The following is a 13,620-nucleotide window of genomic DNA, read 5'->3' on the forward strand; positions in this document are numbered from 1 at the left end:
AAGATCATCATACCAGAAAAGTGGGAGCTATACTCCACTGACATATCTTACTCTCCAGTCTTCTAGTGAAGTTCTCCACTTGGTGTTGGGTCAGACCTAAGATGCCCCCAGCAACTGCAGGAACTCCTGGTTGCTGCAAAAGGTAGCGCTTCCACTCTTTCTTCTTGAGTGGCCATTATAGACCATATTGGGGTCTAATGCCACCTAGAAGAGCTGCTCCCACTTCCACCCCAGTAACTCCACACCATCTAAACTCAGGGTTGATATCTAGGGTTGCTAACCCTCCAGGATTGCCCTGGCATCTGTAGGAATTAGATATAAATCTCCAGAAGAGTACAGAGAGTCACCCAGGAGACAAATGATAGGGCATCATTCATTAAAATAAATATTAAATGTGGAATTGGATTTATACAGTAGTCCAGTGGGTTTTTTTAAATGCAATAGTAATGTGCATTTGCCTTCCTAACAAAATCTACCCACCGTAATCCATAACCGATATACACAAGCACACTGATAGGATGGGTTGGGCGTCATGGGCACGTTGGCATTCTGGAAACCTCCTGGGCTAGATTCAAACAGAGCTGGCAACCCTACTGATATCCCCCAGTTCTCCTTTCACACCATGTGATTCTATTGACCTGAAGGGAATTGTTCTTCATCAAGAGCTGCTTGGAAAATGTTCACTGCCTTTTTGCCTTCAACAACAAAATACGAGAAAAATATCTCTTGGCAAATTGCCCTCCCCTCCGCCAGTAGTGCAACTAGGGTGGGGTGATGGGGGCAGCTGCCCCAAGTGCCAACAAGTATGGGGGGTGGGGGAGGTGTGTGTGAAATAAATGGCTTTTGCAGCAGCTGCATTGTTATACTAGTGCCCCTCACACTTTAGTCCATCCCGATCCTGATTCATTTAGGGGGAAGTGAGAGAACTGGGTCTTCAGACTTGCATGATTCTGGCTGCACTGTGTTTGAGAAGGCAGGTCAGGGAAAAGGGCCGGACCCTTGTGTTTCTAGAGTACAAGGTCATGAAGTTCTGATGGTCGTCTTGTTGTTTGGGAGTTTGTTCCATCGTCTGGGATCACTCCCCTGAGAAAGATGTCAAAGAATCATAGAAAATTTGGGTTGGAAGAGACCTCAGGAGGTCGCATCTAGTCCTACTGCCTGCTCAAAGCAGGACCAGCCCCAACTAGATCATCCCAGACAAGGCTTTGTCCAGCCAAGTCTTAACAATCTCCAAGGATGGGGAGTCCCCCATCTCTCTGGGTAGCCTGTTCCAGGGCTTCACCACCCTCCTAGTGAGAGGTTTTCCTAAAATCCAACCTAAACCTTGTTGCAACAACGTCTGTCATTGATGGCGTTGACTGCTACTACACCCTGAATCTGAAGATGCACACCTGCTATGTGTGCTATTTTCATAGTTTGTTCCTGCTATGTTCCTGCCTGTGGCAGGGGGTCAGGCTAGATGATCTGTTCAGGTCCCTCCTCACCCTAGCTACTATGAAACAGCAAATAGGCAGAGCTCTTTTCTCCCCAGCACCACCTGGGGTGACGAGGAACAATGGTCATAAGCTGATGGAGAACAGGTTTAGGTTGGAGATCAGAAGGCAATATTTTACAGTTAGGGTGGCCAAAATCTGGAACCAACTTCCCAGGGAAGTGGTCCTCACCCCTACCTTGGGCATATTCAAGAGGAGGTTGGACGATCACCTGTCTGGGGTCTTGTGAACCCAGCATTCATTCCTGCCTGTGGCAGGGGGTCAGGCTAGATGATCTGTTCAGGTCCTTCCTGACCCTAGCTACTAGGAAACTATGAGCAGAGGGAGCAATTTCAGCTCCACCTGTTTCAGCCACCCCAATGCAATTTCCACGTTTTGCCAAATATGGGTAGCTTTGCCAAGACTCATTCTCAGCGTGGATATGAGCTCTGTAAGCTACTGTGCTGAGGTAGATTGAACAATGTTGTAGAAAATATATCAAAACCCATTTTAAGGACTGGAATCTATAGCAGTTACATCATCAAGGGCCAGATGTTCATCACCTCTGGAAGAGGATAGGAATGATGGCAGAATGATGCCTTCTCTGCAGTGACTGGCTTGGAAAAGCCTTGACGTTATCTTTGGAGAATGGCTGCTATTCCTGTTATTTGGGAATCCAGCCATGACTGAGTCACATAACCTTGGAGCTGTGACAGTAATAGTCACACGGGCTATGACAGAGCATCAGGTTAATTTTATGTCACGTCCATGCTTGATAATCGTTATCTAATCATTGTCCTTACCCACTAACTACAGGAAATAAGGAACGGTGTTGGATAAGGCTCAGCCTGGGCTCCAGACTGTGCATGAGCTTGAACGTGAGCTGGTTTTGGTCTGCAGCCAAGATGGAAGATACCTGAGGTTCATAGCTGGTTTATTGGAAGTGAGGAGTGCACAGTTATAGACTTTGCACCACAAACCACCAAGAGCTGATCTCTAACTTGCATCAAGCAACCCTACAGGACACTAATGTCTTTCATTCTAATGTACTATATGCAAATGGACAATGTTTGACTGCTTTCTCCCTTCCTTATTGCCGTCCTTTGACTGCTTCCTCCCCTTTAATTCCTTTAGTTTTCCTGTTTCCTAGCACCCTTGTCTAAGATCCTTCCCATTGCTCAGGTTGAGCGCTCTGCTGTATTAAAGGAAATGTAAATGTTTATCCTTTCCTCGTATGTACATTATGGCACTACCCATACCCATCGGGGCAACTTTGGCTTTCCCTGTTCCATGCAGCTCTCTCATCTGTAAAGTGAGACGACATCCCTGCTACACAAAGGTATGGGAGGGCTTAACCCACTGTGTTAATAAAGCATCTTAAGATCTTCCGATGGAAAGACTTAGAGGGACAAAATATAAGGATGTTAAAAGGATCCTGAACTGAGTTCTCCTGAGTTTATTTGATGATTCACTGAAGCCCTTTCCTGCCCATTTATGCCGAGGAATTCAAATACTCCCATCTAGCCCTAGGTGCAAGCTACCGCTGCGTTTTATAAATCGTCCTCCCAAGCACCTGGTTATCTAGAAACATGCACGTGAAGCCAGGCACACAAAGCCGGCTACATGAGCTAGCATGGGAAAGATCATTTAATGATCTTGTTTACATGGCTGTCGCTCTAATTGCACGCAGCGTTACAGCCTCATCACTTTGAGGCACGCCGCGCAATCAAAGAGGGACTCCAGCCTGGGGGCCAAGGAAAAAGGATTCTTTGCCAAGCAAACTTAGAGCTCACTGTGTTTTGCCACTGCTTGCTCCATCCTGTGAAGACTGATTTAGCAGCTGAGATTTGGTAGGTTGAAGAACCAGGATGCAGACTTGGGTCTCGGCCAAAACCCACTGAACTCAACGGGAGAATATGTCCACTGACTTTAAGAGCAGCCCTTGAAGCATAGTGGAAAATGTTATCTTGGCAATCTCCCTCGGTTGTACACGATTAATACCTTTCAGCCTTTCCATGCCATGCGGAACAAACGGAGCAGGTTTGCTCGAGCGTGCTCTTGTGTAGGGAAGAATCCAGTTCCCCTGTCCTTACTGCTGAATCGATCCTTCTGGGTGAAGCAATGTGCTGCAGCAGAAAGCCAGGGAAGAATTTGTAGGGGGAGGGATAAACTTGCAAGGGGCTTGGGGAGTATTGCTCTTCTGAGGCTGGGATCAGAGAGACGAGCCTGGGCTGAAGGGTTCTGGACCTTTACATTTCCATTTCACCTTCTCCAAGCACTATGCAGCATTTATAAGGGTGGGGAGGCATTATGAAGACAGCCCAGGCTTTGGGGTGACCCAAGAAAGCTAGATTTCTTTTTCTGTCACCTTGGGCAGCAGTCCAACAAGTCATGAGACACACTGCAAAATGGTACCCAAAAAATAACCATAAAGTAAGCAGCCTAATAGGTCCATAGTCCCTAAAAACCTGCCAGCCTGGGTGGAAGAGATCAAAATGTAGGTACTTTGGCCCCTGCTGTGTACTTCTTGTCTGCACTTTATTGGTTTGGCTGTGCCTGATTGAAGTAGGGCACAGTCACAAGGAGAAAGCAAAGAAGCAGATTTGGCTGGCTCAGCCGTGGGAGCTGGTCGGCTACAGCCATAAAGCCAAGTTCCTCTTTTAGTTTTATCGTTGCTATGCCGTACACTTGTTTGCTTTAGCCCGAAGGACGTTAGATGCACATTCGTGTTAAAATGCCTCGCTCCCAAACCAGCTGTGTGCTGAGAATCAAGTTGTTTGGCTGCTGCTGGAAAGAATCACTTTGGCTTTTCTTGCATTTGTTTCCCCACCCCCAGCACCCAACCTGCAAAGCTCCCACTTTAGCCCCCAGTGTTCCCAGATACTAGAGTATAATGGGAAAATGAAATGGCATTGCAAGGCAAACAACTCTAGCAAGCCCTAATGCCTATGAAATCTATGAAAATCAAGCTGACTACCTCCACCCTGCTTCATGTATATCTTGCAGTCTAAATGGAGAACACCCCCTGGTCTACATGCATCTTCCAGTCTAAATGGAGAAAGTAGATAGTGTGCAGAGAGAGGAAGGATGATTGGCAATTGCCCCCAGATTTACAGAGGGGAACTGGAGGCCTGTTGGGAATGAGACGGGGATTTAAGATCACAGTCAGTGGTAAAAGCAAGAAATTGTTTCCAGATCTTCTGAGTCTCCTGAGTTTGAACTATAGCACTGCCTTTCCTGGACCGTATACTATAGCAAAAGTCATCTTGGAGCAAATGTTGCCACACTGCTCTTCATACATGCACGTGGCCCACGCCGAGTTGCCCTTTTGTTCATTTTCTTAGCTAAGCTTTTGGAGTTAACTTCCATTCTCTCTTGTGCCTTTTACTTGAGGATCTCAATGCACCTCGCAGTTCAAGGGACTAGTGCAGTTATTCACATAACTGTGTGCTCTACACGTTCATTAGTACGCCTTAAATACTGCACATTTAGTTTACTACTTCCTTAATAAAACACTAACTAAATGTGAAGTACCTACCGTTACTGCATGGTAGCATGGGTGCATGGTTGTTTAGAGATAGCCTACTGCGTGGTGTTATTAGGCAGTAAGCAATGAGCATGGTTTTTGCCATGACGCGATACTGCACAGGGTTATTAAACCAATGCGCAGTAAGCACCTTGTGTAGATGCACCCTGTGTCTATTTAAACTTGGGCACCACTGATCAGCCTCTCAGGTCCAACATAATTAATACATCCCTATATTGGCAGGCTCGTAATGACCCCTTGAGCTTAAATCAATTCCTGATCGTGACAACTGCCTGATTTTCCCATTTTGAAGGGACAACTGCATGATTTTCCCATTTTGAAGGGAAGTCCGGGAGGCAGAGACAAAGCCTCCCACTCGTTTTTTGGAGCCAAAGGCCCGATCAGCACATGGAGGCAACCTGATCGGTCTGAGCATACTCAGCACGTTGCCTAGCTAGTGTGTCAGGCATGGATGAGACAGGCTCCGTCCCCCCAGGCAGTCAGCCGCTGGCTCGGATTCAACCGCTTCCGCACGCGCTGGTCACGCTGGGGCAGACGGGGAGACTGAACATCAACAAAACAAAACTGTAAAATGCCAGCAGCACCTACACGGTTTTCAGGGGCTGGGGCTGGGCTGGAAGGCACCAATTACACTGTGATGGGTAACTTCACTCCTAGTAAAGACAGCCAAACCTCCAGCTGGCAAAAAGCAATGTAGGATTTCAAAGATTTTTGTCTCCATTTCCAAACACGATCACAAGGGTAGTTTAAAGTGAGAAGCAATCTCATGGGCCAGGTCAAAAAGGACTACGGACAAACCAGGCCACTCTCAGGTTTAACCCCAGTCACAATCCTAACCCGTAACATGTCTCTTGCTCCAAAAATCTCCCTAAATTACAGTGCCCTAAAATGTAAAAGAGAAGGGAGAAGAAAGAGGGACTGTCTGAGGCACAAGCCAAGGAGGTGCCCAACTCTCATGGGAAGTTAATAGGATTTGGGCTTTTGCTGTCCCACAAGATGATCAAGGCCCTGTACAGACTGAATAGCACAGTAGCAATTGCTACGGGACCTGCAGAGAATGAGATTCTTTGCACAGGATTACTTTGAACAGCTCTCTAGCAGGCAGCTAGCTTTTTGCAGGCTGGTCCCGTGACAGGCTTATCTTTCTCCTGAGTCTATGGGGTTTGGGCATTAAACAAACTCCCATTTTCACCTTGGAAGGAGGAGGGGGAGTGCTAAAGAATCACATTCTCTGGCTCAAAGCCAGGAGACAATCCCATTTTCTTATACCGACCCCGAGTTATTTCAAATGCTTTTTCCTCAATGGAAAATCCAGAGACAAATTCCCCTTCTGAAGATCTGCCCAAGGGTTTTTCCAGGTCTCCCCCCCCCCCCCCCCCCCCCCCCCCCCCAACCTCATCTGATTTGCTGTCCTCTGAAAAGGTGGCCGAGTTGTAAACCCATGTGTAGTTACCAGGAGCTATTTAAAACTAGACTGAACTGGACAAGATGCTAACCATTTACTAGAGAAAGGACAATCTCCTACAGATTTGGATAGAGTGGGGGAAAATAGGTGTTTCCTCTTGCCCAGGTCTATAAATAGGAATATATACCACGAACAATAAAAAAGTGCTTTTCTGTAACTCCGCAGAGACATTCCAACCTGCCCTGTTTGTCAACAGAGAAACCTGCCTCTCATTGAAATGTTCCTGCAGCCAATGGAGTGATTCAAAGATAATTGGGTGACTGCAGGTAAGTCACCTCCAGACAGGAAGGTATAAAAGACACCGGAGTAACAGAGGCAGGGCCACTCATACACAGACACAGGGAACTGCCAGAGATCACTCAACCTTCCCTTACCTGGCCGCTTGTCAAGAAACTACCAGGAAACTCAAATACTGACGGCTTACAAATAAAAGGGTCTATCCTCGGTGGAGGAGGCTCTTCAAGAAGAGAGAACAAGACTCTGAATATGCTTTTCTCCTGCTAAAACTGCACCCTGTACAGGTAATTATAGACTTTAAAAAACTCTTTTCTACATCTCATAACTCTGTGCATCAGTTGTTGCGAGTTAAGCACTGCTAGGGAATCGTATCATAGAGCATAAATGGGGGGCTGTGTTTTCTTTGTCGTAGTTTTATGGGCCGGAAGGACATTTTAAGAACTTTCTTAGTCGTTGGATCGCTTCAGCCTTTTTTTTGTTTCCCAGCAGCCTCAAATAGGCAAGTAGTTTTGGGTTTGAGTTTCTCCCCTTTTTACAGGTTATTTACTAAGGTGCAAAAGATTTCTGGGAAATGATTTAAAAAAGCCATTCTGAGCCGGTTTCTGAGCTGCGGGAAATAGATTTTCCTCTTTTAATGGGGATTGAATGCTGAGTTTATACCAGCTGAAGATTGATCCCTCTATTTAAACACGGTGCACGAGCCCCTGTGGCACTGCAAAATAACCAAGCACTTCTATCCTATGTGCCACCCCAGGGGCTTTCTGTTGGGCTCCATTTGTGTGCTCTGTAGTATTGAATAATTGGGTTAAGAATACTTATCACTTGTGTAGCCGCACCCCGTGAAGCACTGGTAGAAATCCAAATCCCTGTGCAAGGTGCTGTACAGACACATAAGTGACTATCCTTGCCCTGTAGACTTTAACGCTTAAAGCCAGGGGGAAAGAGAGGTGATTTGCTTAAGAACATATGTAGCAAGTCAATAGTAGAGTAAGAAATCGCCTTCAGATCTCTTGACTGCCATCCAGAATCCTAGTCTGTACTCTATTGCCTTCCCCAGGAGAATCAGCATCCTTTCTGCCCATCTCGCACCACAGGCACGTCTCATCCAGCTGACTTTTGGTGTAAAGGGGTAGATGTTAACGGAGGGATGGATGCCTCTGAAAGAGCATCCTTCTTTCAGGCACGTGCACAGACACCGACTCTCCTTAAAATTTAGGGAAAACCAGAACAAGTTATAGGAATAATAAATGTGGTTTTTTTTTCCAGTTTCCAACAAGGAGCCAGTGGGAATAGATTTTAACAGGACTTCCAAATATTACAGGGAAGAGTTTTTTTTATCTGAAATCCGTTTGGTGAATTCTGAATACAACTTTGATTAGAACTAGCAAGCAAATGGGGGTGTCCGAATCCCTTGGGTTGATTTGGCATTTTCAGCTTTAAACACTGGTTTTTATTAGTGTCCTCTGGGGTAACTGACTGGTAACAGATTATAAATCTCAATATCTTCAAGCGTTTAATTTACAATGCGGTTCCATGATAAAGCAGTGCCAGTTTCTGGATGCACTGGGTTATTTTTTAAATATGGTTATGGACTTTTCCTAAAAGGGAGCCCAAATGCCTTTGATGCAGGTAAAATAAACATGTCTTTATAAAAGTAGTAGCAGATTTGTACTGGGTTCGGGCCATTTTATTACCACTCAAGAGCGTTGGGGTTGTTATTGAGTCTACAGTTACTTTTAGAAAGCCCTAATATGTTTTTTTTTTATAAGACTTTCTAGGCTTCAGGCTGTAACAGGTCACTCGGAGCTCACGGAGATTTCTCACACGCCAAAGCAAACACTTTCCTCTAATGTTGATACCCGGGGAGGTCTCTCAGTCCTTCTGCCCCGGGACTGTGTGCATTGAAGTGTGCCCTGAACTCTGACAGTGAAGTGCAGCTGAAATGGCTGTGTTCACTGGATGGAGTTTTGCAAAATAAGCAAATTTTGTGTATTTTTTTCCTTCAAAATCAGGGCTCCAGCTCAGACCCAAATGCACAAACTTATTGAAAATAAAACTAGGAGCCAGGCACGCTTCGGGTTTTGTACAGAACTTAGCGATGCCAGGATTTGCGGAAGAGCCTACTCATCAGATGTTATCTGAGGCCACAGGATGACTTGTAGAGTCAAAAATGTACAAATTAACCTGTCCTAAGGGAGGGAGAGGGAGCTTTAAAGTAGGGGCCAAGTTCTGTTCTCATTGACACCAGGAAGTGCCCAGGTTTTGGCCCATGTGGGCATCATGTGGGCCCCTAAAACTAGTCCCAGCCTCAGCAAAATGGGTTGTAAAAGGGCAGTTTTATTTCCAGAACGTAGGAGTATGAGAGATGGGCACGTGCTCCTGGGAGGAAAACTCAGGCTCTTTGGCATCCGAAAATTAACAGCTTCAGACGAGCTCATCCTTGCCTGGGGCTGATGAGCCAGCTCTGGACTGACTTGTATAATTAAGGCTGTGCTTCGAATGCTCCTGCTTTGACAGCCGAACAAGCGAAGGATCAGGCTCAGCCGGTTCGGTGACTTGCCCAAAATGAATGTTTCCCTTGGCATGCAGCATGTCTTTTGACTAGGGAAGTCTCCATTTAAACACCCAAGCGTCACAGGACCAATGTTTGGCTGCTCTGTGTTGCTGTCCTACTGTCACGGGGTACAATTATTAGCATTCGAGTTCTTATTTTGAAATACATGACCCTGCAGTTGTAGCCCAGAACAGGAGGCCACATGTACACCAGGGTCCACCTGGGAAATGTGAGTGAATTTGCTAGTCCTCGGGCACAGACGGGGCAGGGTGAAGCATAAAGCACCGCAGTCTCGTGCAGCTCCGTGGGCAAGCTGGCACCCTGGTTCCTCCTGAGGACAAGGCAGAAGAGGCTTTCCTCTGGGAAAGCCATGGGGCGAGGAGGAAATAGCTGAACAAAAAATCCTCTCTGCTGCTCCCTCTTCCTCCCAAGGGAATTTCTCCAGGAAATGATTTCTTTTTGCCCTGTCATGGTTATAAGGAAGACAGTGTCATGCTGTTGGAGTGGAGGGAGTAGAGGACCAACTTGACTTTGCAAGGTTGCCCTGGACTCCTATCGACTTGGCTTGGCCGCTGAAGGCACTTGGGACCCTACAGCAGACGGCCAAGGGGGAGCTCGCAGGCTCTGGGAGAACCAGGTGGCTTCACGCCTACCTGTTAGGCCCTATACAGCATTGCAATCCATGACTAAAGTATTGCTGTCCATGCATTTCAAAGACGGGTTGTAGTCCCGGCCTCCTCAAGTACTGAACACCTTTATCTATCCCTTAGGCTTTTGTACGGGTGCCTCCCAGATTAATAGGAGGTCGCTAGGTGACTTCATGGAGTCTTCTGCTCTTCTGCCTTCTCAGGTTTTGGGAAGCAACAGTTGGGGTAGGTTTTTTTTGGCTCTTTTTCTCCTCAGAGTCGCTGTCTGGGGAATCCGTAGCTATGAATACATACCATGGCGGCTGTGGTGAGCTGGATTTGGCCAGGCACTGGATCCCTGTGGGTAACCTCACACCTTTCTGGAAAACACAACTTCTTCCCCTCTAGGAGGACTGTAGGCTTGGGATTGTGACTCCACCCTTTCCTACTTAACATGGATTTCACTCCTCCTAGCATTCGCAGCCATAGCTCTGGGCCTACTAACCACATCTGCTTGATGCTTGTCTGTCTTTTGCGGGGCCTGGGGAAAGTGCCGTGGCATTTAAGAGAGAGTTTGCACATGTGCTTTCTTTGTTTCCCTCCTCTGGAGTCTCACAGGGCTCTTTGTGCTTGCTCCCCAGGTTCGGTCATGTCGTGCTTCTCTCAGATGTGGCACGCTGACATGCCCGAGTCGCCCACCAGCCCTGTCCCCGCGTCGCCAAGCGAAATCCCCATCCCGCTCAGCCCTATCGTCATCACCTCGCCCACAGAAGGCAAGAAGAAGCCCAGGTCCCCCATTGACAAGCCTGGGTCCCCAAAGCCGGCCTCCCCCAAGCCTACCTCACCCATCGAGTGCTCCATCTGCTTCAACACCTACGACAACATCTTCAAGACCCCCAAGATGCTCCAGTGCTCCCACGTCTTCTGCCTGGAGTGCGTGGCCCGTTTGGCCACGGCACTTCCTCCAACCCAAGTCGAGGACCAGCTGCCTTGTCCCTTCTGCCGACAGCTGACCAACATCCCCCGCGAGGGCCCTCCGGCCCTCCAGACAAGCAAGGACCTGTTGGCCACCCTGCCCCCAGACCTCCAACACGAGAAAATGGTTTGGATGGAGGGCACCAAACTCTGCTGCCGGCAGTCCTCCCAAGACGACCCAGAAGACCCCAATGCATGCATCTCCCTCGATGTTGCCATGAGCAAGCCAGAGGTCCCTCAGACGCCGGATGAGGGCTTCGTGGGGAGGCTGTCCCGCTGCGACGTGTGTGACGACTGGAAGCGCGTCGTCCTCCTCTCAGCCTTGGTCATCATTCTGCTGTGCATCATCCTGTGGCCGGTTCAATGCGCCCTGAAAACCGGGAACCTCCGCTGCTTCACGAGGACTGTTACGTTCCCCAGGCCAAACATCCCCCAGTTTACATACACGACCACGCCAGTGCCTGGGACCGAGGTGCCCCTCCATCAATGAACCCACCAGCCTTTAAGGGCAGCTTCCTTGACGCAGCACTATCGAAGCGCCTCCAACTCAAATGTCACTCCAAGGCCTGTGCTTTTCTAACAGTGGTCTTCGTATCTACCAAAACAGTTCAGGTCTCCCGCTATGCAACTGCTCTGCCCGTGCACTTGGGGCCTCGGCTAAATGCGCAGTTCTTCCACCCCTGTACGGCTGCACACCTCTGCCAAAGCATTTGGAAATGAAGTGCTGTGTAAGGGGCAACACATAAAACCCCAGTGCCTAAATTTTTCCTTGATGTACTTGAGCCTGGAAAACTTGTTCAAGGTTTGATGGGGCAAGGGCGTATATCTAGGCAGCAAGCAGCAATGCAAGAGGGGTGCACGTGCCTCGTGCTGTGTCTCCGGAGAATATAGGCAGAGCTGGCAGGGAGCTGAGCTCCTTCCCTTTCAACTCATCAATGGACTGGAAGTGACAAAAAAGGGTATTTTCTTGAAAGCGAATGACTCTGAAGAGGCTTGCGGGATGAAAGGAGAACGTGTTGGCAGACCGAATATCAGCACTTGAAAAGAGCTTGGCAAGAATGTACATATGTCAGGGAGAATATTTAATTTTATACTCTGTGCTTTATTAAACATTTCAATTGTATTTCTGTTAGCGTTATATTGTTGGAGGTGTCACTTCACTGCCTCTTCCTCTTGATAGTCAAACCTCTGATTTCTTTTCACTTTTCACTTTCCTTCTTTGAACCGAGTCCTGTTCTGCTGATGGGATGTAAGATTGCTCTGAAGTTGTGAAAAAGAAAATGGTGATTTTTTTTTTAAATTTTTCCACCCATCCTCACCCCAGACTCCAGGCTGTTCGACTTGAATTCAATCTTTATGTATGGTTGTGGGATTTCCCAAAAGAAGATTATTTTTGGAAGAATCTTCTCCCCCATGTATTTTTAATGAAAGCAAATTCAGTGTTGAGTTGAGGGGTAAAAATTGGTTTAGGCATATTTTCACAGAGTGGAGGCTTTGCATTTGGCAGGAAGAACTCTGCGTTTTCTAACGTGCAAAAACCCCCTTCAAAATTTCAGTGTTAACCGTTTAACTTAGCCACCGTTTCAAATTGTGTAAAATGTTTTTAAGATGGTAAATATGTGAGACATTACTTCTTTGCTTTTCTTTAAAAAAAGAAAAAAACGTTTTTTTGTATAGCTTGGTTTTAAATGGCATCAGTATTAAGACACAGGCCAGTTGCTCACACTATGTGTATATTTATTTAATGCAGCGGCTTCTTTCAGTGTTGCTTTGCCACGGCGTTCTTCATAAACAATAATGCTTTGCAACTCATGATATGTGTTACTCCCAAGGCAGACAGCATCGTATGCAAGTACCAGATTTGTATGCAATAAATCTGTTTTATAGAATGACGGTGTCAGTAGTATTTCTTCCATAACATTTCTTTCTCCTAAGTGCTGTTTATAAGTGTTTATGTTTAAAAAAAACCTCTGCCCAGAGCAGATTTGAGTTGGATTTCCGAGGGTGAAAACAGATCTGGGCAAGCTCCATCACTCCCGGGCTTTGACTGGATCAATTAAAACTGACCCAAATGTGACGTCTGTTTTTGAGTATCTACGCGAGGACAGCCTGGGGAACGGCTGTATCTTTGCTTCCGGCAAAAGGATGCAAATAAAAGTAATCTGTAAATATTTGCACTCGGCCGCTAGCTTACTTTTGCACCTGCCCGTCTTTCGTGGCCCCAGAAGCTGTGTCGCGGTGAGCTCAGTGCTGAATCCACCTGCACGGAGGGGATGGAGAAACCTCTCTTTCCTTTTCTCTTCCTGCATGGGGGGAGGCGAGGGGGCTGCCAGATCTCCCACTCATCAATCTTCCCCCCGACTGAGGTATGAAGATGGCTTGTAACGAGAGTTAGGGCATGGTTTGCTAGGCAGCATTTCAGGAGGGTGTTATTCTCTCAAGGGCTCCATTTGCAGCTCGGTGAATATGAAGGTGTCAAATGGTAGCCTTGCCTGTACCAGCCCCGGGACTGATGCGAGGAGGCTCTGGGTCTTCTAACACAGCTGCTGCCACGATCATTTGGCTTGGGGGGGAAGTTTGCTCCCATTGCCCTGTCCAGTTTCATGCAAGTTCATTGCTGAAAAGCCTTCCTTCATGGTGCAAAAGCTGTTTGCGGGGTTTCCCCCCCCTTAAGGTGACTGACTTGTGCGAGGTAAAAGACAGCCGAGAGGACAAGTTTTAGTTCTGCCGCAAAGCAAATTTCC

General features: G+C 47.2%; 1 protein-coding gene across 2 annotated transcripts; it reads left to right on the plus strand.

Annotated features, from left to right (window-relative positions):
- Positions 1-6,497: 6,497 nt before the first annotated feature.
- RNF223 (ring finger protein 223) lies at positions 6,498-12,765 on the plus strand. 2 transcript variants are annotated; one of them, XM_019494057.2, is made up of 3 exons: positions 6,498-7,005; positions 10,046-10,147; positions 10,543-12,765. In XM_019494057.2, the coding sequence occupies exons 2-3, from the start codon at positions 10,096-10,098 to the stop codon at positions 11,364-11,366; spliced, it is 876 nt and encodes a 291-aa protein (XP_019349602.1). In that variant the 5' UTR covers positions 6,498-7,005; positions 10,046-10,095; the 3' UTR covers positions 11,367-12,765. The 2 variants fall into 2 exon arrangements, with proteins under 2 accessions (XP_019349602.1, XP_014465589.1); XM_014610103.3 differs by lacking the exon at positions 10,046-10,147.
- The last annotated feature ends 855 nt before the right edge of the window (positions 12,766-13,620 follow it).

This window comes from Alligator mississippiensis, chromosome 13, assembly GCF_030867095.1.
Source record: "Alligator mississippiensis isolate rAllMis1 chromosome 13, rAllMis1, whole genome shotgun sequence".
NCBI classification, from domain to species: Eukaryota; Metazoa; Chordata; order Crocodylia; family Alligatoridae; genus Alligator; species Alligator mississippiensis.